Genomic DNA, 26,129 nt, shown 5'->3' on the forward strand with positions numbered 1-26,129 from the left:
TGAAGCCGCAGCGAGGCGAGGTACTCTTGACAATTGTTGATCAATTGTCAAAATGTGAACAGCATGATGAGAAGGACCCGCAGTAACAGCCTGCCAGATGTCCATGCTGCTAGTGTGAAAGTACCCTAATTGAACCAGGAAATGTATTGGGCGATTCATGGATCAAACACCTGTTGTGAATTTCTCCATTAAGCTCCTTGTTAGAGAACAGAAAGTTGTTCTGAACAAAAGTACTGAAATATTGAACAGTTGGACATGTGCATTCAAAAGTTTAGAGAAGCCTTATTTCAGCAGAGCAGGTTGGCTTTATACCTGAAGGGAAGGGAAAAACAACATTATCAGGGTTATAAACCTTATACAACTAGCTACCAAGACAAAATCACCATTAGCTATCCTCAGTAGCTTTTGACAGAGTGGATTGGCTCTTTATGACACAAACATTGGCAAAATTTGGAATCCCGAGTACCTTCATAGCCGGGGTTATGGCAATGTATTATAAACCTACAGCGCGCATCCTGGTGAATGGCACTCTCTCCCCGGTATTCAGAATATCGAATGGTACTCGCCAAGGCTGCCCCCTCTCTCCCTTACGGTTTGTATTGGTTATAGAAAGGCTTCTTCAATCATTCAGCCAACATGTTAAAATCAAGGGAATAAAGGTAGGGTCTATAACTCGCCAAACAGCTGCATTTGCGGATGATGTACTCCTACTTATCACTAACCCAAACTTAGCCTTTCCAGCAATTATGTCAACACTTCAGACTTATCACTCTCTATCCAATTTTTCAGTGAACTTCTCTAAATCCACAGTCCTGAATGTGACTCTGAGCCCACAGGTCATGGCCACTTTGCAAAATACCACCCCTTTTCAATGGACTACTGAATCAATATTATTCTTAGGGATAACACTTACACCTGAATTTTCTAATTTGTTTCGGGAAAACTTTCAAACACTACCAAAACGATTAGAAGACTTAATAAGTTCCTGGGATATTCCATTTATATCATGGTTCGGTCGCAGGACACTTATCAAAACGATACTTCTACCCACTGTTCTTTACCACCTTCAAGCACTGCCTATACCAATCCCCAAAGCTTATTTTGCAAAAATGCAAGGGATTCTATCAAAATTCCTCTGGGGTTGTAAGAGATCTAGACTACCTCTTACATTCATGTCGCAACACCCCACGAACGGTGGGATCGGTATCCCAGAACTATATATCTACCACAAAGCGGTGATTGGTCTTAGATGCCTAGAATGGCTAAGACCGTACTCGGGCCGACTAGACCTAATCACTGAAGACAATATTGTCGGGGGGTAATAATTCAATTAAGAATTATTAATTATGGTCATAAAAATAATTAACCATAAAAAAATTAAATTTATAAAATTTGTCATAAATTCTTAAAATCATGACTTGGTGAATTGTAGACAACCTAATTGATACAATTCACATCTGAGTCCGACTATTTCCTAAGATAAATAAGTTCTTTTTGACGTGAGATGACGTTAATGATAAAATGTAGTTCTGCATTATACAATAATACATAGGTATTATAAAAATATGCAGATTTATTGGTTACAAGATTATAAACATATATAAGTAAATAAACACAATGATACATGCAAATGAATATATATAGCGTTAATATAAAGCATTACAAGCTTAACAATACATGTGCGTGGAAATAACTTGTCACATTATACTCAAGCTATTAATAGGTTAGGATATCAAAATAGGAACATAAGTTATATACATTACTTCTGTTCAGAGAAAACCTCATGATATCAGGACGGGCATGTCTAATCCTAGACATCAATATAGAATGCTAAATACATTCTGCCCCCCCCCCCCCCCAACCAACTACACATCACATGGCTTCAAGATGGGCAAATCCATTCAAGGATATAACTTAGAAGAGACAACTGTATCCTTCCGCCCCATCCTGGACTATTTTCACATACATAACTTTGGTAAGAATATTAAGACAAATAACAGGGATCTAGGATCTTGCTAGACCATATCTTAAATGGGAAGTACTTGAAATAAGTCTTTCCTGTGGGAATCCATCACTTTAGCTTGGCGAAGAATGTTCTATCAATATATATATATATAGAAAGGAAAAAGTCCAGTGGGAGCACCAACCAGAGTGCGGGTGCACGGTCCAACGCAGGGCAGCGGCAAACCCCAATAGTATAAAAAACGAAGAAGTAGGACTGCACTCCAAGTATGTGGTAAAAACAGCAGTGATTTATTCACCCATAATATGGCAAGTCTTGCAAGTCACGGTGGCGTGGAGGAATTGGAGCTGACTAAAAACGGACAACTTTAAACTACATTAACCTGTTATTTTTGTCTGGACCAAGTAAGCGCTTATAAGGAAAAGGAAAAAGAAAAAGGAACCGCGGCCTTTGGATATTGTGCAGCTACCTACGGGTGTGACCGAATCACAGGTGGAACACCCACTCCAATCAAGGTAACTCAGAGTGCATTCACAGCGCAACAGAGCTAGCGCTTGGATCCAGAGCTGAAGGCTTAAAGATTATAAGATTGGATCATACAGTCTTTCCATTTGGCAGTAAGGCTCACTTACCCTAAAAACCTGCACCACGTGGGACGCCACGGTGGGTAGCAGGACTGAATGTAAGTAAGAATCTACAACTAATACTGCTATAATTATACTGACTGCCGCACAATTACTTGATTGCACTGACACTGCACAGTCTCCGTTGAAATTTGCTGGACTATAACCCTGTGATATTTCGAAGCACTTTTAGGAACCGTGTGGACCTAATACTAAGATTTTTTGAGCTTTTGAGGTATTACTAATCAGGGAGACGGACTGCCTAGTGTTATTATCGAGTCTCCAGAGACATTTTTGCTTTTACACAGGTGCCTGAATATTTGAATGCTGATAGTCTTCAATATTCCTTATTTCTATATTTTCAGCTATTTTGCACATATTTGCACTGGATTTCTATATTGGGATTATTATTGATTGTTATTCACCATAAATTTTTTTGCCAGCACTTGGTATTTATATTTTGATTGGTGCACTATTGTATATACTCTTTTGAGTGTACTTTATATTTTAAATTCTATCACAGTTTATATATTTATTTATGTCTCTTGGGGACTTATTCGCTATCAACCATTGCTGTAGCTGATTGAATATACATAGGCAGTTGGAACAGACCTAGGTTCCATACCTTTTCTTCATTTTGGCCGGGATAATAGGCCTCCTGACCTTCTTATTTTATTAGCTACATCAGGGGATTGATTTTATTGTATTGTCTATTTTTATTAAATTTTATTATTGTAGGCGATTAATTTTAGATAGGGCATATAACTGTTTGTATGGTGACCATCGTTTAATCATTGTTATGAACTTTTATGTATGGTGACTATTGTTATCAATAAATTAGTGTCGCTTTACCAACTGTGTGGTCCAGGTATAAGAGTGCCCATTCTTTTTATATAAATATATATATGTCCTACTGATTGTCTTATGCTAAGGACTAACTAAGGCTCATTAAATGAATACATACATATTATATATTTTGCTTCATTAATAAATGCCTAATTGTATAGGTAATTATCACCAGCTGCATAGAGCTTATCTTTATCTCCCATCATAAATTTAAAAATAGACAAGGAGGCCTCTTCTCAGACCGGCACATCCATGAGAAGAACAACACTAAAAAAAAAACAGAAACCTTTGTATGACCTTACTTTGGCCTACTCAAGACATACAAAATTGCAACTATAGTCGAGCATGGCTCTTAAAGGTAATGAACATCCATCTTGACTAGAATGAATTGGATATGAATGTATTTACCTATGAAAAGGCACAACAATATGTCAAACCTCCTACTTCATTCTCTAATCTTCCTAGACCAATCCCAAAAGAATACTAAACTACAAACCTACAGTTGTTTTCAAAATTTGTCAACCCCCACTGAAATTGAGTGTTTTGGCCAGTTTGACATTGATTTTGATCATTTCAGTCATCTTGTTTACAATTAAATCAAAGAGGCACTTGTAAGTCAGACAAATATAACATAACATTTATAATGAAATAACCACAAATGTTTTTTCTGTGCTCACATCATTATCAGTTTTATTCAACCCTCAAGTGACATTCAATCTTAGTACTTAGTACAACATCCTTTTCCAGTTATAACAGCTTTTAAACGTGAAGCATAGCTTGACACAAGTGTCTTGCAGCGATTTACGGGTATCTTCGCCCATTCTTCATGGGCAAAAGCATCCAGTTCAGTCACATTCTTAGGCTTGCGCGCTGCAACTGCTTTCTTTAAGTCCCACCAGAGGTTCTCAATCGGATTTAAGTCTGGTGACTGCGATGGCCACATCAAAATGTTCCAGCCTTTAATCTGCAATCATGCTCTAGTGGACTTGGAGGTATGCTTGGGATCATTGTCCTGTTGAAAGGTCCAACGTCTCCCAAGCCTCAGGTTTGTGACGGACTGCATCACATTTTCATCCAATATCTCCTGGTACTGAGAGAATTCATGGTACCTTGCACACGCTGAAGCTTCCCTGTACCTGTAGAAGCAAAACAGCCCCAAAGCATGATTGACCCCCCACCATGCTTCACAGTAGGCAAGGTGTTCTTTTCTTCATAGGCCTTGTTCTTCCTCCTCCAAACATAGCGTTGATCCATGGGCCCAATCAGTTCTAATTTTGTTTCATCAGTCCACAGAACACTGTCCCAAAACTTTTGTGGTTTGTCCACATGACTTTTGGCATACTGCAGCCGACTCTTCTTCTTCTTTGGAGACAGCAAGGGGGTGCGCCTGGGAGTTCTGGCATGGAGTCCTTCATTACGCAGTGTGCGCCTTATTGTCTGAGCTGAAACTTCAGTACCCACATCTGACAAATCTTTTTTCAGTTCCTCAGCAGTCACACGGGGACTTTTCTCCACTTTGCGCTTCAGGTAGCGCACAGCAGTCGAAGTCAGCATCTTCTTTCTGCCACGACCAGGTAGCGTTTCAACAGTGCCCTTTGCCTTGAATTTGCGAATGATGCTTCCTATGGTGTTTCTTGGTATGTTTAACATCTTTGCAATCTTCTTATAGCCATTGCCCTTCCTGTGAAGAGAAATCACCTCTTCTCTTGTCTTCCTGGACCATTCTCTTGACTTCACCATGTTTGTAAACACACCAGTAAATGTCTAGAAGGAGCTGAGTATCACAGTCCTTTTAAATCTGCCTAATTGGTGCTTGATTGCTGCTCCTTGACATCCACAGGTGTTTTCAATACCTGATCGAAAACACTTGAATGAACCTCTGTTCTTATAAGTGGTAGTCTTTAAGGGGTTGAATAATTGTGTCAAAGAAGAAATCACAAAAAAAAACATTTAATACTGTATTACAAAAACAATTGATTACATTTTAGTTGCATTTGATTCTTTAAAAAGTCCTTGTAAGATTTCATTCTTAACACAATTACAAATGTACACTAAATTCCCTAAAACCCTTTACAGCATTGGGGGTTGAATAATTTGGAACACAACTGTATAACTCCATCACTAAGTACACTTTAGGCATGTGGAGGGACTCTAAATGGACAGATCATTTACTATCAAATTACCTCACCCTGATGCAGGTTTGTGATGTCCTCTGCCACTCCTCTACCCAGTTCTGGGAGACCCTGTCTGAACGAGCAAAATCTATCTCCACCCTGGTATTATCCCTATGTCCGGATAATGACACCCCTACTTACGGCGAATTGAAAAAACACCCTATGATAGCCAGCCTTTCCACTTTCCAAATAGCTCGCTTTATTAAATTTATGAAGTCTCACCTTAAAAATCTCACTGGGACAAACGAATAATCTGCTTTTGAGAAACTACCCATAAGGTGTCCAGATGTGTCAAACTACAAGAAAACAGCTATAAAGTATTAACCCAATGGTATTACACACCACAACGCCTTAACCGTATGTTCTCTGAATGTAGCCCGGTCTGTTGGAGATGTGGACTATAAATAGGCACTCACAGCCATATATGGTGGAAGTGTTCTGAAATTACATCCTATTGTAAGATTTGCAAGGTCATTTCTGATGTTTGTAGAATATCCATACCAGTCTCACCGAAATTATGTCTATTTGGGGTGTTCGGGAGTTTCAAGTGCCCCAGAGATACACAAACACTGGGTCAAATTTTGCTAGCCTCATCCAGACTACTCATCGCAGTGTACTGGAAGAAACCAGAGGCACCCCCATTACAACACTGGATTATGGGGGTCGCCGCTAGCATGTCTGCAATATATCTGTCCTATAGGGCTGTGTGCTTTTAATGTCTTTAAAAAAGGATTTTTATAGATATGTAAATTAGTCTTGTATGTGTCCAAGGGGCTGTACTAACCTTCCTGGAGCCCAGCCGTGCCCGCCTGTGAAGGAGCCCAGCGACGCCTATGTCCTCCGAATCTCCTCTTTTCATCAACGATAGATTGCCGTAATCTAGCGATGCGCAGTTCCGGTATAGTGTTCCTTCCCTGTGCTGGCATCAGCCTCAGGGAAAGAACTGCGCATGCGCGAGCTCGCGCATCTCGAGATTACGGCAATCTATCGTTGATGAAAGGAGGAGATTCGGAGGACATAGGCGGTGCTGGGCTCCTTCACAGGCGGGCGTGGCTGGGCACGGCTGGGCTCCAGGAAGGTTAGTACAGCCCCTTGGACACATACAAGACTAATTTACATATCTATAAAATCCTTTTTTAAAGAAATTAAAAGCACACAGCTCTATAGGACAGATATATTGCGGACATGCTAGCGGCGATCTAGCCGTGCATGTCCGCAGCTCTATAGCCCAAAACTTCATGACAGAATCCCTTTAAGTTCACCTGTAATGGTTAGAGTGCATTTTAGGTTCATTCTGAAATTTCACCCACAAGCCAAATATCCATAACTTTTTGTGAGTATGTATGTGTCACGCTTTGGTGTGGGAGGGAAACACCACACCGAGCAAGAGGGAAGGGGGTAACAGGGAATCAGGCCGGAGAACTAAGGAAGGAAGATGGACACCTCCTAGTAAAACCCTAACCAAAACCCTGACTATCAGTATGAACAGACCCCAGAGGTAGGTGTGTTCATACACAGGAATACCTAGAGCCTATCTAGCCCTATAGGACCCTGGTACTAATGGCAGGGACGAGACTACCTGTTCATCCAAAAGGAATAACGAACAGGAGTCTCCCCCAGGCCTAATACAAACAACAGTGAAATGCAACACACAGAACCCAAACAAAATACAAAAGGGAAAGGAAAGACTTAACTTCAAAGGAGCAATGGAAGCACCAAGAACTTCGCTGAGATCCACACACCAGCAATCCAAAACTGGAACTTAAGCTATAAACTGCACAACATTGTGGGAGAAGTGGATATAAATAAGGAAGGTTAAATGACCACATTAGCAACACCTGAGACAAGGGTGGCCATACCAGAAATAACACAGACTCCTATTGATCCACAGAAACCTGTCAGATCAAACCACGTGTTGCCAGTCTCACCGGTCTCCTGCCACCTGTCGCTGGAACGTCCGTGACAGTATGTGTATATATATATATATATATATATACAGTGGGGCAAAAAAGTATTTAGTCAGCCACCAATTGTGCAAGTTCTCCCACTTAAAAAGATGAGAGAGGCCTGTAACTGTCAACATAGGTATATCTCAACTATGAGAGACCTAATGAGAAAATAAAATCCAGAAGATCACATTGTCTGATTTTTAAAGAATTTATTTGCAAATTATGGTGGAAAATAAGTATTTGGTAAATAGCAAAAGTTAATCTCAATACTTTGTTATATACCCTTTGTTGGCAATGATAGAGGTCAAACATTTTCTGTAAGTCTTCACAAGGTTTTCACACACTGTTGCTGGTATTTTGGCCCATTCCTCCATGCAGATCTTCTCTAGAGCAGTGATGTTTTGGGGCTGTCGCTGGGCAACACAGACTTTCAACTCCCTCCAAAGGTTTTCTATGGGGTTGAGATCTGGAGACTAGCTAGGCCACTCCAGGGCCTTGAAATGTTTCTTAAGAAGCCACTCCTTCGTTGCCCGGGCGGTGTGTTTGGGATCATTGTCATGCTGAAAGACCCAGCCATGTTTCATCTTCAATGCCCTTGCTGATGGAAGGAGGTTTTCACTCAAAATATCACAATACATGGCCCCATTCATTCTTTCCTTTACATGGATCAGTCGTCCTGGTCCCTTTGCAGAAAAACAGCCCCAAAACATGATGTTTCCACCCACATGCTTCACAGTAGGTATGGTGTTCTTTGGATGCAACTCATCATTCTTTCTCCTCCAAGCACGACGATTTGGGTTTTTACCAAAAAGTTCTACTTTGGTTTCATCTGACCATATGACATTCTCCCAATCCTCTTCTGGATCATCCAAATGCTCTCTAGCAAACTTCAGACGGGCCCGGACATGTACTGGCTTAAGCAGGGGGACACATCTGGCACTGCAGGATTTGTGTCCCTGGCGGCGTACTGTGTTACTGATAGCCTTTGTTAGTTTGGTCCCAGCTCTCTGCAGGTCATTCACTAGGTCCCCCCGTGTGGTTCTGGGATTTTTGCTCACTGTTCTTGTGATCATTTTTCTTGTGTGGAGCCCCAGATCAAGAGAGATAATCAGTGGTCTTGTATGTCTTCCATTTTCTAATAATTGCTCCCACAGTTGATTTCTTCACATCAAGCTGCTTGTCTATTGCAGATTCAGTCTTCCCAGCCTGGTGCAGGTCTACAATTTTGTTTCTGGTGTCCTTCGACAGCTTTTTGGTCTTGGCCATAGTGGAGTTTGGAGTGTGACTGTTTGAGGTTGTGGACAGGTGTCTTTTATACTGATGACAAGTTCAAACAGGTGCCATTAATACAGGTAATGAGTGGAGGACAGAGGAGCCTCTTAAAGAAGAAATTACAGGTCTGTGAGAGCCAGAAATCTTGCTTGTTTGTAGGTGACCAAATACTTATTTTACCAAGGAATTTACCAATTAATTCATTAGAAATCCTACAATGTGATTTCCAGTATTCTTTCCCCCCATTCTGTCTCCCATAGTTGAAGTGTACCTATGATGAAAATTACAGTCCTCTCTCATCTTTTTCAGTGGGGGAACTTGCACAATTGGTGGCTGACTAAATACTTTTTTGCCCCACTGTGTGTGTGTATATATATATATATATATATATATATATCTACTGAACAAAAATATAAACGCAACAGTTTCGGTTTTGCTCCCATTTTGCATGAGCTGAACTCAAAGATCTGAAACATTTTCTACATATACAAAAGACCCATCACTCTCAAATAGTGTTTACAAATCTGTCTAAATCTGTGTTATTGAGCACTTCTCCTTTGCCGAGATAATCCATCCCATCTCACAGGTGTGGGATATCAAGGTGCTGATTAGACAGCATGACTATTGCACACATGTGCCTTAGACTGCCCACAATAAAAGTCCACTCTGAAATGTGAAGTTTGATCACACAGCAAAATGCCACAAATGTCACAATGTTTGAGGGAGTGTGCAATTGGCATGCTGACTGCAGGAATGTCTACCAAAGCTGTTGCTCGTGCAATGAATGTTCATTTCTCTACCATAAGCCATCTCCAAAGGCCTTTCAGAGAATTTGGCAGTACATCCAACCGGATTCACAACCGCAGCCACGTTTAACCACACCAGCCCAGGACCTCCACATCCAGCATGTTCACCTCCATGATCGTCTGAGACCAGCCACCTGGACAGCTGCTGCAACAATCGGTTTGCATAACCAAAGAATTTCTACACAAACTGTCAGATAACAGTCTCGGGGAAGCTCATCTGCATGCTCGTCAAATGCTTACATTCGATGGCGTCTGACACGTTGGAGAGGCGTTCTGTTCAAAGATGAGTCCCGGTTTTCACTGTTCAGGGCAGATGGCAGACAGCGTGTGGGTGAGCGGTTTGCTGAAGTCAACGTTGTGGATCGAGTGGCCCATGGTGGCGGTGGGGTTATGGTATGGGCAGGCATATGTTATGGACAACGAACACAGGTGCATTTTGAATGCACAGAGATACCATGACGAGATCCTGAGGCCCATTGTTGTTCCTTTCATCCACGACCATCACCTCATGTTGCAGCATGATAATGCACAGCCCCATATTGCAAGGATCTGTACACAATTCCTGGAAGCTGAAAACAGCCTAGTTCTTGCATGGCCAGCATACTCACCGGACATGTCGCCCATTGAGCATGTTTGGGATGCTCTGGATCGGCGTGTCCGACAGCGTGTTCCAGTTCCTGCCAATATTCTGCAATTTCGCAGAGCTATTGAAGAGGAGTGGACCAGCATTCCACATGTCACAATCAACAGCCTGATCAACTCTATGCAACAGAGATGTGTTGCACTGCGTGAGGCAAATGATGGCCGCACCAGATACTGACTGGTTTTCTGACCCTCCACCCCAGTGCTCCAGACTAAAAAAAATACCTAGTAGCCATTGGCTCCTGAACTGAAAAATTTAGGAGCCAAATTAAATTTTTAGTCGCCAAATCAAAACCGAATCAAAATTTTGGTATCGTGACAACGCTACGCCGATCAGATTGGCGTAGGGTTGTTTCGATACCAAAGTTTTGATTCGCTTTCGTCATCATAAAAAAGTATTGCGATACTCAATACCGTGCAAAAAAAAAAAACACCAAAAAAAGCCGCGTGCATTTCGCATTTTATGAAACGTTCGGCCCATAATAGAACAGTCCTATCCTATTTTTTGGGGTGACAAGGTGACTAAAAATGGCGAATGCTCACTGCATAGGAGAAATTTTAAAAAAATGTAATAGTTTGGACTTTTCGGAAACAGCGCTATGTAATATGTTTATTTATTGTTTATATATTTTATATGTAAAATTTGGAAAGGGGGGATTTAAACTTTATATTTTAGGGTACTTTCACACTAGCGTTTTTCATTTCCGGCATAGAGTGCCGTCACAGGGGCTCTATACCGGAAAAGATGTCTTCAGGTCAGTCTTTTTGACTGATCAGGCAAAAGATAAAACCGCAGCATTCTACGGTTTTATTTCTTGCGAAAAAAACTGAAGATTTGCCTGAATGCCGGATTCGGCATTTTTCCCCATAGGAATGTATTAGTGCCAGATCCGGCATTCAAAATACTGGAATGCCGGATACGTCCTTCCGGTTGAACCGGGCGATTTTCACGCATGGTTGCTAGGATAAAAGTCTATTCACTGTATTACTTTCCCTTATAACAACATGGTTATAAGGGAAAATAATAGCATTCTTTAATACAGAATGCGTAGTAGAAGGTCAATATAATAAACATTATATACACCCCAATATAATAAACATTGGTGGCGCAGTGCGCCCCCCTCCCTAGTATAATAAACACATAAACATTGTTGGCGCAGTGCGCCCCCCAACATAATAAACATTGGTGGCGCAGTGCGCCCCCCCCTCCCTAGTATAATAAACATATAAACATTGGTGGCGCAGTGCGCCCCCCCCCTTGACACCCCAGTATAATAAACTTTGTTGGCGCAGTGCGCCCCCCCCCAACATAATAAACATTGGTGGCGCAGTGCGCCCCCCCTGGTATAATAAACATATAAACATTGGTGGCGCAGTGCGCCCCCCCCCAACACCCCAGTATAATAAACATTGGTGGTACAGTGCGCCCCCCACAACACCCCAGTATAATAAACATTGGTGGCGCAGTGCGCCCCCCCCAACATAATAAACATTGGTGGCGCAGTGCGCCCCCCTTCCCTAGTATAATAAACATATAAACATTGGTGGCGCAGTGCGCCCCCCCCCGACACCCCAGTATAATAAACATATAAACATTGGTGGCGCAGGGCGCCCCCCCCCCCCCTTGACACCCCAGTATAATAAACTTTGTTGGCGCAGTGCGCCCCCCCAACATAATAAACATTGGTGGCGCAGTGCGCCCCCCCTCCCTAGTATAATAAACATATAAACATTGTTGGTGCAGTGCGCCCGCCCCAACATAATAAACATTGGTGGCGCAGTGCGCCCCCCCCGACACCCCAGTATAATAAACATTGGTGGCGCAGTGCGCCCGCCCCAACATAATAAACATTGGTGGCGCAGTGCGTTCCCCCCCGACACCCCAGTATAATAAACATTGGTGGCGCAGTGCGCCCCCCACAACACCCCAGTATAATAAACATTGTTGGCACAGTGCGCCCCCCCCCCAACATAATAAACATTGGTGGCGCAGTGCGCCACTCCCTCACTAGTATAATAAACATATGTTGGGGGGGGCAGTGCGCCCCCCCCAACACCCCAGTATAATAAACATTGGTAGCGCAGTGCGCCCCCCCAACACCCCAGTATAATAAACATTGGTGGTGCAGTGCGCCCCCCCCCCAGTATAATAAAGATATAAACATTGGTGGGCAGTGCCAATGAGGGTTAAAAAAAATAATAATTATTAACTCACCTCCTCCAATTGATCGCGTAGCAGCCGGTCTCCTGTTCTTTCTTCAGGACCTGTCAAAGGACCTGTGGGGACATCACTGTGCTCATCACATGATCCATCACCATGGTAATGGACCATGTGATTAGCTCAGTGACGTCACCACAGGTCCTGAAGAAAGAACAGGAGACCGGCAGCTACGCGATCAATTGGAGGAGGTGAGTTAATTTTTAAAAAAATTTTTTAACCCTCCTTGGCACTTCCCACTGCACCACCAATGTTTATTATACTGGGGGGGGGGACGCACTCAATGTTTATTATACTGGGGGGGGCGCACTCCATGTTTATTATACTGGGGGGGCGCACTCCATGTTTATTATACTGGGGGGGGCGCACTCCATGTTTATTATACTGGGGGGGGCGCACTCGATGTTTATTATACTGGGGGGCGCACTCAATGTTTATTATACTGGGGTGTTGGGGGGGGGCCGCACTCAATGTTTATTATACTGAGGGGGGCGCACTCAATGTTTATTATACTGGGGTGTTGTGGGGGGGCCGCACTCAATGTTTATTATACTGGGGGGGGGGGCGCACTCAATGTTTATTATACTGGGGGGGGCGCACTCAATGTTTATTATACTGGGGTGTTGGGGGGGGCCGCACTCAATGTTTATTATACTGGGGGGGCGCACTCAATGTTTATTATACTGGAGGGGGGCGCACTCAATGTTTATTATACTGGGGGGGCGCATTCAATGTTTATTATACTGGGGGGTGCACTCAATGTTTATTATACTGGGGGGGGGCCGCACTCAATGTTTATTATACTGGGGTGTTGGGGGGGGGGGGCGCACTGCGCCACCAATGAAGATAACTGACCTGTTAATACAAATACAGGAGGCGGGTGCCGGAATCAAATAGCCGACACCCGATCTCTATGACAGGGAGCTGCGATCAGCGGCAGTTAACCCCTCAGTTGCTGCTCCCTGTCATAGAGGTCGGGTGCCGGCTATTTGATTCCGGCACCCGCCTCCTGTATTTGTATTAACAGGTCAGTTATCTTCATTGGTGGCGCAGTGGCCACAGCCCCTCCCCCTGTCCCTCTTCCTACTGGCCGCGGCGGCAGCAGCACAGGGGGGAGGGAGAGACTCTTCCACTGCGCTGCTGATAAGAACATGATAGTTCAGCTTCTGTGCCCGCCGCTGTATTCAGAGCTGCGGCGCGGCTCTAGTCGCAAATGGCGACAAGACTAAAAAGTCTTGTCGCCATTTGTAAATTTCGCCATCTGGAGCCCTGCACCCCAGTAACGCAAAACTGTGTACAGTCGTGGCCAAAAGTTTTGAGAATGACACAAATATTAGTTTTCACAAAGTTTGCTGCTAAACTGCTTTTAGATCTTTGTTTCAGTTGTTTCTGTGATGTAGTGAAATATAATTACAGGCACTTCATACGTTTCAAAGGCTTTTATCGACAATTACATGACATTTATGCAAAGAGTCAGTATTTGCAGTGTTGGCCCTTCTTTTTCAGGACCTCTGCAATTCGACTGGGCATGCTCTCAATCAACTTCTGGGACAATTCCTGACTGATAGCAACCCATTCTTTCATAATCACTTCTTGGAGTTTGTCAGAATTAGTGGGTTTTTGTTTGTCCACCCGCCTCTTGAGGATTGACCACAAGTTCTCAATGGGATTAAGATCTGGGGAGTTTCCAGGCCATGGACACAAAATGTCAACGTTTTGGTCCCCGAGCCACTTAGTTATCACTTTTGCCTTATGGCACGGTGCTCCATCGTGCTGGAAAATGCATTGTTCTTCACCAAACTGTTGTTGGATTGTTGGAAGAAGTTGCTGTTGGAGGGTGTTTTGGTACCATTCTTTATTCATGGCTGTGTTTTTGGGCAAAATTGTGAGTGAGCCCACGTCCCTTGGATGAGAAGCAACCCCACACATGAATGGTCTCAGTATGCTTTACTGTTGGCATGACACAGGACTGATGGTAGCGCTCACCTTTTCTTCTCCGGACAAGCCTTTTTCCAGATGCCCCAAACAATTGGAAAGAGGCTTCATTGGAGAATATGACTTTGCCCCAGTCCTCAGCAATCCATTCACCAAACTTTCTGCAGAAGATCAATCTGTCCCTGATGTTTTTTTTGGAGAGAAGTGGCTTCTTTGCTGCCCTTCTTGACACCAGGCCATCTTCCAAAAGTCTTCGCCTCACTGTGCGTGCAGATGCGCTCACACCTGCCTGCTGCCATTCCTGAATCCTCTTTAGGAGACGATCCTGGCGCTTGCTGGACTTTCTTGGACACCCTGAAGCCTTCTTAACAAGAATTGAACCTCTTTCCTTGAAGTTCTTGATGATCCTATAAATTGTTGATTGAGGTGCAATCTTAGTAGCCACAATATCCTTGCCTGTGAAGCCATTTTTATGCAACGCAATGATGGCTGCAAGCATTTCTTTGCAGGTCACCATGGTTAACAATGGAAGAACAATGATTTCAAGCATCACCCTCCTTTTAACATGTCAAGTCTGCCATTTTAACCCAATCAGCCTGACATAATGATCTCCAGCCTTGTGCTCGTCAACATTCTCACCTGAGTTAACAAGACGATTACTGAAATGATCTCAGCAGGTCCTTTAATGACAGCAATGAAATGCAGTTGAAAGGTTTTTTAGGGATTAAGTTAATTTTCATGGCAAAGAAGGACTATGCAATTCATCTGATCACTCTTCATAACATTCTGGAGTATATGCAAATTGCTATTATAAAAACTTAAGCAGCAACTTTTCCAATTTCCAATATTTATCTAATTCTCAAAACTTTTGGCCACGACTGTACATATTGCAAATTGCTCGGGCATTGGAGTAGATACATAATGTTACTAGACCCACAACTCTCTCTCTTTCACTTTCTTCATTATGATATGCTTCTGTCATTGACGCATATTTATCCACCTTCGGCAGTCTCTCACCACTTGACTATAAAACTACTAGTCCTATTGTCTCTCCCCCCCCCCCCCCCCCCCCGTGGCGCCCGTTAGTTACTCCTAACACCTCTTTTGGACTTCGTCCAGGGGAAGTGTGTGACTAACACTCTCTTTTGGGACCTGTGTTCCCTCTCTCTCTCCCTCATGTGAACAAGGCAGACATAGCAGAGCTGGAGAGGGTTTAGAGGAGGGCAACTAAAGTAATAACTGGAATGGGGGGACTACAGTACCCTGAAAGATTATCAAAATTAGGTTTATTCACTTTATAAAAAAGACGACTGAGGGGAGATCTATTTAATATGTATAAATATATCAGGGGTCAGTACAGAGCTCTATCCCATCATCTATTTATCCCCAGGACTGTGACTGTGACGAGGGGACATCCTCTGCGTCTGGAGGAAAGAAGGTTTGTACACAAACATAGAAAAGGATTCTTTACGGTAAGAGCAGTGAGACTATGGAACTCTCTGCCTGAGGAGGTGGTGATGGTGAGTACAATAAAGGAATTCAAGAGGGGCCTGGATGTATTTCTGGAGCGTAATAATATTACAGGCTATAGCTACTAGAGAGTGGTCGTTGATCCAGGGAGTTTTTCTGTTTCGAGTCGGGAAGGAATTTTTTCCCCTTAAGTGGGGAAAATTGGCTTCTATCTCACAGAGTTGTTTTTTTGCCTTCCTCTGGATCAACTTGCAGGATAACAGGCCGAACTGGATGGACAGATGTCTTTTTTTCGGCCTTATAAACTATGTTACTGTGTAAAACCGGAGAGAGCCGCCATGCACAATAAACCCCACAATTTAGCCTCCATCCCTGCTCTGCCCTGAATACAGTTATGTGACATTTGCAGGAGCTGGATTGCAGGGCTGAAGGCTACATTGCTGCTCCCTGCATTCTTCACACCGGCTGAGGCCACAGCTTCACTTTGCCTAATGAGACGTTCACCTCTGGCTCCCATCAGACCTTTGACTAACATGGATCTCAGAATCTCCTGCCTCTGTCTGGATTGTTAGATACACCAGCAAGAAATTCTAAACTATGGATAAGTAACTAATTAATGATTGTGACTTGCTCAAATGGAAATACCGTATTAACATTACCATAACATAATTGAAACTTTTCCCCCTGAAATGGCTTTTCTTCGGAACCACCTACAGTAGCATTATGGATGGACAAGATGAAACAAATCTATCACAAAACAAATATATATTATAAATATTTATTGTTTTAAAGAACTTTCTTACTAGGAGCTTGCCACACACAAGATTGTAAAGCTGTGAGGTCTGTGGAGGGCTTGGGTAAATCAACAACAACTCTGACACTACAGCACTTCAACCTAATTGGCTTTTTCTTTTTACGTATGACCTACAGTCACGCTATGAATAATACACAGTAGAATGACTGTAAACACCTCTTATGAGTTGAGAGATATTGTTCTCCTCTATATGATTTGTGCCTTGTATTCTACTATCTCTTAAAATATACTGTGGCGCCCCACACACTTGTTTTTTAACCTACTACAGCACTTTATACACATTCTATTTCCTTTCATATGTCTTTATTTACACTTTTTTCCTTTGGGATAACCTTCTCGAGTATCTTAGTATGATTTCCTTAGTAGATGGAGCTGACAAGTGAGCTGGATTGACATGTTTTGATATTTTCAGATTTTCTGTATGTACTTACTATATTATTGTTTTTATTGCCATGCCTGTAGCTTTTTCTGAGCATCATTTTTTGTATGTTCCTCTTTTATTAGCCTGAGAACCAATATTGTTTACCAAGCTTAGGCTACTTTCACTCCTGCGTTCGGTGCGGATCCGTCTTGTATCTGCACAGACGGATCCGCACTGATAATGCAAACGCTTGTATCCGTTCAGAACGGATCCGTTTGCATTATTCTTTCAAAAAAAGTCAATGGGGGACGGATCTGTTTTCAATTGCACCATATTGTGTCAGTGAAAACAGATCCATCCCCATTGATTTACATTGTAAGTCAGGACGAATCTGTTTGGCTCCGCATCGTCAGGCGGAACGGAGGCCAATTGCAGCCAAACTGATGCATTCTGAACGGATCCTTATCCATTCAGAATGCATTGGGGCTGAACTGATCCATTTTGGGCTGCTTGTGAGCCCTGAAATCGATCTCACAAGCAGACCCAGAAATGCCAGTGTAAAAGTAGCCTTAGATGTTATAAGGCTTTCTTTTATATACCTTTATGGTCCATTCACACGTCCGTAAGTGTTTTGCGGATCCACAAAACACGGACACTGGCAATGTACATTCCGCAATTCGCCGGCACTATAATAGAAAATGCCTAATCTTGTCCGCAATGCAGACAAGAATAGGACATGTTCTATTTTTTTGCGGAAACTGAAGCACGGATGCGGAAGTGCAGATCCGCAAATGCAGATGCGGACAGTACATTCCAGCCCTATTGAAAATGAATGGGTTTGCACCCGTTCCGCAAAATTGCGGAACGGATGCGGACCCATTTTGCGGATGTGTGAATGGACCCTTATGTATGATTTTTGAAAATCTTTAAATAAAGATTGTCAAAAAATAACATCATTTAATGTAATTCCCTTTTTCTTTTTACAGGAATTTGTTCTTCAAGCTGTGGAGAATGTATTGAAATCTGTTTACACGGACACAGTAACTGTGTCAGTTTGCAAACCCGAAGCACAGTCCAAAAATATTAACACCAAGTACATTGAATATCCAAGTACAGATGAGCAAAAAAAAAACAATAGTGAAAATTCGGATAGAGGAGAGCAAACTGTGTCTTTGTCTCCTGAAAATAATAAAAATAATGATAATAGCGAGAGAGAGCTACAGTCTCATGTGTATTTAAAACATCAGTCATCCAGCCGTGATCAGTCACTTAATGTTGACTTTGCTGGCAAAGAATGTCCTGAAGCATATATAATTAGTTCTTCATCAAACCAAGGAAACCAGAGTGATTATACTTTAAGAAGAAACCAGAAAGTTAGTCTTGAAATAGAGGTACTGAAAAATATAGCACCCAGTGATAAGCATACTGTAACTGATGATGATTGGAGCAGAGGGCATTCTTTAAGAAATGCCACTGGAGAAGATTTACAACCAGTAATGATTTTGAGTCCTTCAAATGTAAGCCATGTTGTTGAAAATGTATATGAAAATTTGGATAAGACGTGTAATGAAAATACAAACCAGAAATCAGCAAATATAATAACTGAGAAATTTGGGTTCATTACTGCTTATGATCTCATGAACAATCAAGTGATCAGGAAACCCATGTCAGCAATACAAATATTTACTCAGGAATACAAGGCTAAGTTCCTTAAAGACAGTCCAGTGGTTCAGTTTGATGAAATACCTTCAGTTATTTCGGAGCTATGGGAACACCTCAGTGAAGAAGATAAACTCAGGTAAGCTTTTTCTGTTAACCTTGTGAGAGAGGACTGCCCTCTGCAGGGCAGGAACCCAACTGGAGGGGAAAATGGATACACCCCTACATTCAAGTGAATTGGAGCTGAGCTGCAGTTTGCCCACCCATCTACTACATTGGGGATTGAGCCTTTTACTTACAGTTCTATCCACTATTTGATTTCCAGTGCAGATGGCTTCTAAACATTTGATGATGGGGGCTGATGGGTGTCTGATATTGATGACCTATCTGGAAGATGGCTCACCAATATCAAAAATGTGGAAAACCCCTATAAGAGGCTTTTCTGGCACATTTTGTAAACAAGGCTATTTTTAGTTTTGTATTACTGAATACAAAAGTATCATAGAACTGATACTTTTATTGGCTAACCAGAAAAAGTCATATTGCAAGCTTTCAGTGCACAGAGCTCCTTCTTCATTCAAGATTAAACATGAATGACTGAGAAACAAGCCCAACATTTAGAGGATGTTACAAATGGACAAGCGCAACAGAGGTGATGAGTTGGGATGAGTGAACCCGAACGTTACAGGTTCTGCTTTCAGGCAGTGGAGGAATCCCGTTATGGATTCCGTTATAACGTAATTCTGTGATGGAAAGCAAAACGGAAGCCTTTAATCAGCATTACGTTTTGATCCCTCATAATACAAGTCTATGGACAAAGCATTATGGATCCGTCTGGATTCCGTTATGCTGGACGAAAAACTAAGTCCTGCATAACGGAAACCCGACAGATCTGTTATGCTTGCCCATAGACCTCTGTTATGACGGATCAAAAAAAAAATGCCCATAACGGGATTCCTCCACTGCCCGAATGCAGAACCTCTAAAGTTCAGGTTTGCTCATCCCTAGTGATGAGTGTGTAGATTAGGGTTTCAGAGCCGCACTGAGGGCTAGATGATTTCATGTAGTGGCTCATAAAACCAGGTGTTGGAGTCAGTCCCACTCATTCTTAAAATTTCCAATCATCCATAGAGTGTCCTAGTCCAGAGAAATGGTTTCCCATAGTTGTAACAGTCTTTATTCGGTATCTTTGTAAGTGTGTGTTATTGTGTATCTGTGTAAATCATTGAAATCCAACAAAAATATCATCAAGCCAGCGGTCAAAGGGGCTGCTGTAGTAATTATGAACATATCAGACAACTGTCAGACAAAATCTATTACACCCTGCTTAAGGAGAATCCTACCAAACAGTACACAATGGCACTTACCCCTATCATAAAGCATTGAACATGGAATCTTCCACTCTACTGAATTGTATACTGGGCAAAAACTTAGTCCGAGTCGGTTTTCAGATGGTACGGTATCACAACAATGTTGGCTTAAGTCCAAAGGGATGTTCAAATGCGGGCACCGCATTTGTACGTGTTGCAGTGTCGTACAAACAGGACGGTATGTGGCCTCTGTTGCAGCCCAGCAGTCATTTGAGATACAACAATACATCAATTGTAATACCGCACATGTGGTGTATTGTGTGTCTTGTTCTACATGTCAATTGCAATATGTGGGATGCACGTCCAATGCCCTCAAAGTTCTATATATATATATCTCATGCTTTTGTGAAAAATGTGTCAGCAGTCAGCCAGCATTTTGCCTCTTGCCATCAGGGCAATATTGCTGGCATGAAAGTTCAGGGTATTGAACGAGTTAATTTTCCTAAACGGGGCGGAGACCATAGGAAAGCTCTTCTTAATAGAGAAGCTTATTGGATTTTTAGATTTCAGTCCTGTATGCCTTTGGGCCTCAATCAAAGACAAGATTTAATATTGCATTATTAGATGTATCTTCTTCTCTTGTCCTTTAGCGGCGGTTCTTGCGTGGAAGGATAAGAGGGGAGAAAATAAAAGAAAAAATGTATTTTTTATTTTTCTCACTTCTTCTCATGCAGTTCTGTTCCTGTGTCTCAGTGGTATATGCTGTGGGTGGGGTGAAAGCAGTCTAATTGCCAATTAACAATCCACAGCTGAATCACTGCTTTTACTCTGTATATAAGATTTGTCAGTCTTATTCTCTGTGTCATGAGGAAGGATCTGGAATATATGTTGATCCGAAACATGTTGATGAAATGAGCCTGATGTTTGGTTTTTAAGCACGTTTCCTAATAAAACACGCACTGCGAGGTGAAGCTGGACAATCTACTTTTTTTGACTGACTTGAATGGGTCCGCAATCTGCAAGATACGGCTGAATATAGGACATGTCGTATCATTTGCCGAGCGGAGGCACAGATTGGAAGCCCATGGAAGCACTATGAAACGCCTCCATGGGCTTACAGGACCGTGCCACACGGCAAAATATAAGACATCTACTGTCTTTTAATGTGTCTTGCAGATCGCGGACCCATTCATTACGAAGGGCCCACATCTGCACCACAGAGTACACACGTCTGGGGCCTGTGCATTGAGGAGCGCTATTTGTGGCCCTCAATACAGGCAGTGAGCCCTTACATTAGTCTGCATGAGCCCTAACTGTTGTTGAAGTGTGGAAAGTTGTTGCCCATGTACAGTTATGTCATGGTGTGGGAACAAATTAAGGGCAAGATCACACACCGTTTTATTGAACAACTGCAATAGAACATGCAATTTTAATACAATATGCAATGTTGTGTTAAAAAATGAACATGGCCTGCATCTGTACATTAACTTTATATAACATTTTTCATAATATTAATTATATGTAACAACATTTTTACACACAGATATGAAGAAAAAGCAACTAAGGACTTGCAGAGGTACAACTCGCAGACGGCAAAAGCTGTTGGGGAAACAAAAGAAAAGGCAAAAGAAACAGGGGAAAAAATTAAATTGACCCTGAACAAAATCCCTCAAAAAATTAAACTGAAAACCCCGATGTCCAATCAGCAAATTTTGAATAAGTTGTTTCATTCTCAAGTTCAGAAGAAAGCTGTGGTACTCACTGTCAAAACAATCAAAATAGATTTTAGCTTGTGCAATCTAAAGCAACAACTTTGCAACCTTGGAAGAAAAGAAATGCTTGATTTTGGGGAACTTACCGTAATAAGTAAACTGAATCTACCTGGTGCTTGGATTGTAGCATCAAAGAACGATATTGCTTTACTGAACCCATATAGAGTAGAAGAAGCTTTATTGTATAAACGCCTTCTGAAAGACCATAAAATTCCAGTGGATAAGTTGGACTTGCCAATTATATTAAATGATAGGTAAAATGCAAAGTTAGAACTTCAAAATGTTAATAAAATTGGGCTTTAGTCTACAGTAAAAATACAAATGGATTTTTTAGTACTTGCCTGCTCCGTTCTCGATATAGGTTTAGGTCCCAGCGGTGAGACCCGCACCTTCCAGACAATGGAGGTATATCCTAGCGATATGCCCCCATTGTCTGAGATGAGAATACCCCTTTAAATTTCAGGCCTGACATTCTGATGATAGTATATTGTTCTCATACCCTGTCCTTATTCAGCCTATACACAGAAATATTGCATGGATCCAAATAACCATACACTAAAATGCTCACATCTAACTCACTTCAATAGTGTAAGTTATGTATGTGGATGGTGATTTGGTTCTTGGGATAAACTTAGCAAAGTTAAAGCAAAGGGGAAAAAGTAGAATGGCTCATAGCAAGAAGGTTGCATCCCTAATTATTCCATTGACTTTTGGAAAATGTAACCAATTACCTGATTGGTTAAAACTCTTTGGGGAACTCTGTTTTTCTTGCACTAGTTTTGCTAAATTCACTACATAGATTTTAAATTGAAGGTATTTGAACAATTTCTGGTGGAGTAACTGGAACCCTTTCATATTTGACTTCTTTGGGTCCACTTGTTATTCATAAGTTCATGGACAGCAATTAGGCAAAAACTACAACTGTCTGAACCCGGCCTAAAGGCATATACCGTAATATACTCTTCTTGGTTTGACCACGGTTTGCCTTTGAAAACGATTTTATAGTCTACATGTGGAAATAATAAATTCAGTAATTTTTCAAGCTGATTATTTTTTCCAGGATCCTGAGTCAGAACCTGCATTCATCAGTTGACTTTTTGTCCTCTGTCTGGTATGTATCAGCAACAGGAGCAGATTGGCAATATACAGTACTTTACAAGGAATTTTCCCGGTGGGCCAATTGCCCTTCACATGCATTGGGCTGATACATCCTATCCACTCTTTAACACAGCAGGTGGTCCCTGCTCTGCTTAGGTGTCCCCTGTCTGACTTTATATATGGCTATGTCCATATACAGAGTCATCCTTTGGGGTATTCCCAAACACTTAGCATTTTGACAGGGTAGGGGGATACCCATGTGTACATTTTTTAATTTCTACTTTTAAATTATTGCCAGGGGGATTTGAAGTCCCAGCCATCTATTTGGGAGATAGAAGCCTTACCAGTGTGCTACAGAGCACACTGCTGTTTATGGAAAGAATTTTTGTAACTAAAATCCTTTATTAGTATTCATGTACAATGTACTGGTATCTACAGATATATTTCGTTATACCAGGTCTTTGGGATAACTGCAAAAGCTTAATTTATATACTAATGACAAAAATGCAAGTGAGCAAAATAAATTACAATAGACACATTTAGCTGTCTTTCTTTAAAAAATATCAATTAGAAAAAGCTGTTGCACCCTATAAACAGGGATGGACTGGCCATAGACCCTACAGGGAAATTTCCCGGTGGGCTGATGCACAGTGGTGTTGCTAGGGCTGGTGTCACCCGGTGCGGTAGAAAATGGTGTCACCCCCTCCCCGAAGCAATTTTTTTTTGTTTTTTTTGCCATATATGGGGGCTATGGTGGTGCTACTGCCATAGGGGGCATCCGTTAGCTCAGCAGACCCCCCCCTAGCAGTCAGAGCCTGGTTCGGGAGGGGCACTTCCAGATTATTTCCTGTCCGCCACCACAAAACAATGGTGCTTATAGAGCAGACTCCACAGTGTAGAGGTATACTGTATATTGTGTGGCACAGTGTAGCGGTATACTGTATATTGTGTGGCACAGTGTAGCGGTATACTGTATATTGTGTGGCACAGTGTAGAGGTATACTGTATATTGTGGGGCACAGTGTAGCGGTATACTGTATATTGTAGGGCACAGTGTAGCGGTATACTGTATATTGTGGGGCACAGTGTAGCGATATACTGTATATTGTGGGGCACAGTGTAGCGGTATACTGTATATTGTGGGGCACAGTGTAGAGGTATACTGTATATTGTGGGGCACAGTGTAGCGGTATACTGTATATTGTAGGGCACAGTGTAGCGGTATAATGTATATTGTGTGGCACAGTGTAGCGGTATACTGTATATTGTGGGGCACAGTGTAGCGGTATACTGTATATTGTGGGGCACAGTGTAGAGGTATACTGTATATTGTGGGGCACAGTGTAGCGGTATACTGTATATTGTAGGGCACAGTGTAGCGGTATACTGTATTGTGGGGCACAGTGTAGCGATATACTGTATATTGTGGGGCACAGTGTAGCGGTATATTGTGGGGCACAGTGTAGAGGTATACTGTATATTGTGGGGCACAGTGTAGGCTATATGTGTATAACAAACACATTTCCCAGCTCTGCTACATCTATACACATGACAGCTGCCCAAACACACCCAGTTCTGCTACAGCTATACACATGACAGCTGCCCCAGCACACTCAGCACTGCTATATCTCTATATATCTATCTACTGTATAGCAATACTTAGAGATATATAGATGTAGCAGAGCTTGGTGTGCTGGGGCAGCTGTCATGTGTATGGATGTATCAGAGCTGGGTGTGTTTGGGCAGCTGTCAGGTGTATAGATGTAGCAGAGCTGAGTGTGCAGGGGCAGCTGTCATGTGTATAGATGTAGCAGTGCTGGGTGTGTTTGGGCAGCTGTCATGTGTATAGATTTAGCAGAGCTGTGTGTGCTGGGGCAGCTGTCATATATAGAGATATAGTAGGCTGAGTGTGCTGGTGCAGCTGTCATGTGTATAGATGTAGCAGAGCTGGGTGTGTTAGGGCAGATGTCATGTGTATAGATGTAGCAGAGCTGGGTTTGCTGGAGCAGCTGTCATATATAGAGATATAGTAGAGCTGAGTGTGCTGGTGCAGCTGTCATGTGTATTAGATGTAGCAGAGCTGGGTGTGCTGGGGGCAGGGCAGCTATCATTTATAGAGATATAACAGAGCTGAGTGTGCTGGGACAGCTGTCATATAGAGATATAGCAGTGCTGGGTGTGTTAGGGCAGCTGTCATGTGTATAGATGTACAGCTATAACAGTAGAAGTCTCATATTTTTTCAGTCAGTAGCAAGGCTGCTCTTATGGCTGTGTGGTTAAATGCTTTGCCTCTGATACAGAAGGTCGTAGGTTCGAATCCCAGCAGAAACTTTACTGAAATACAGCCTGACTCTATATATGGACATACAGGAAGAGGCTGCATTGCAGTGCTTTGCCTCTGATACAGAAGGTCGTGGGTTCGAATCCCAGACACATCTTTCCCTCTCCTGAGGACGGCAATACAAATGATTCGTAAATGCCGGCCCTGCTGGTGTCACCCCCATCAATGGTGTCACCCGGTGCGGTCCGCACCCCCCTTGCAACGCCACTGCTGATGCATATGGGGCCGCTTGAGCCCTCATTATGGTCATCAGCCAGGTACAATCTGATGATCTCAGCATTAATTAATGCTATGAGAAACAGGTACATATGCAGCTGTCAGGCAGCCGCAGGTGCCCTCCTGAATTCAAATGTATCGCGATCTTCAGGAAGATCATATACCCTGTTTCCCCGAAAATAGGACAGTGTCTTATATAAATTTTTGCTCCCAAAGAGTCGCTAGGTCTTATTTTCAGGGATGTCTTATTTTTCAGGGTGGGGAGGGGGATCACTTAAAATGGCACAGGGTATCAGGATGGGGAGGGTGATCACTTAAAATGGCACAGGGGTACCAGGGTGGGGAGGGGGATCACTTAAAATGGCACAGGGGGATCAGAAGGGGGAATCAAAATGGCACAGGAGAATCAGAGGGGGGGGGATTACTGTACCATTCTGATCCTCCTGTGTCATTTTGATTCCCCCCTCTGATCCTCCTGTGTCATTTTAAATGACCCCCCTCCCCACCCTGATCTCCCTGTGTCATTTTAAATTATCCCCCTCCCCTGTGCCAGTGGACAGTGGATTACCATATTTAGTCTCCCTCCCCCCACCTTCACCAAACATCCTCCACCTTCCATCAGATATTCCCCCCCCCCCACCTGTCACCCCTGTGTGTCCG

General features: G+C 42.5%; 1 protein-coding gene across 5 annotated transcripts in view; it reads left to right on the forward strand.

Moving 5' to 3' along the window:
* PMS1 (PMS1 homolog 1, mismatch repair system component) overlaps nucleotides 1-26,129 on the forward strand; it is a 581,602-nt gene that overhangs the window by 475,126 nt on the left and 80,347 nt on the right. For 4 of the 5 annotated variants that reach the window (XM_040439910.1, XM_040439913.1, XM_040439911.1 and 1 more), the window contains 2 exons: nucleotides 18,060-18,871; nucleotides 21,586-22,068. In XM_040439910.1, coding sequence (XP_040295844.1) covers nucleotides 18,060-18,871; nucleotides 21,586-22,068 — 1,295 coding nt within the window. The remainder of the gene's footprint in view (nucleotides 1-18,059; nucleotides 18,872-21,585; nucleotides 22,069-26,129) is intronic. The other variant, XM_040439915.1, reaches the window with a different exon arrangement.

Source organism: Bufo bufo, chromosome 7, assembly GCF_905171765.1.
Source record: "Bufo bufo chromosome 7, aBufBuf1.1, whole genome shotgun sequence".
Lineage (NCBI taxonomy): Eukaryota > Metazoa > Chordata > Amphibia > Anura > Bufonidae > Bufo > Bufo bufo.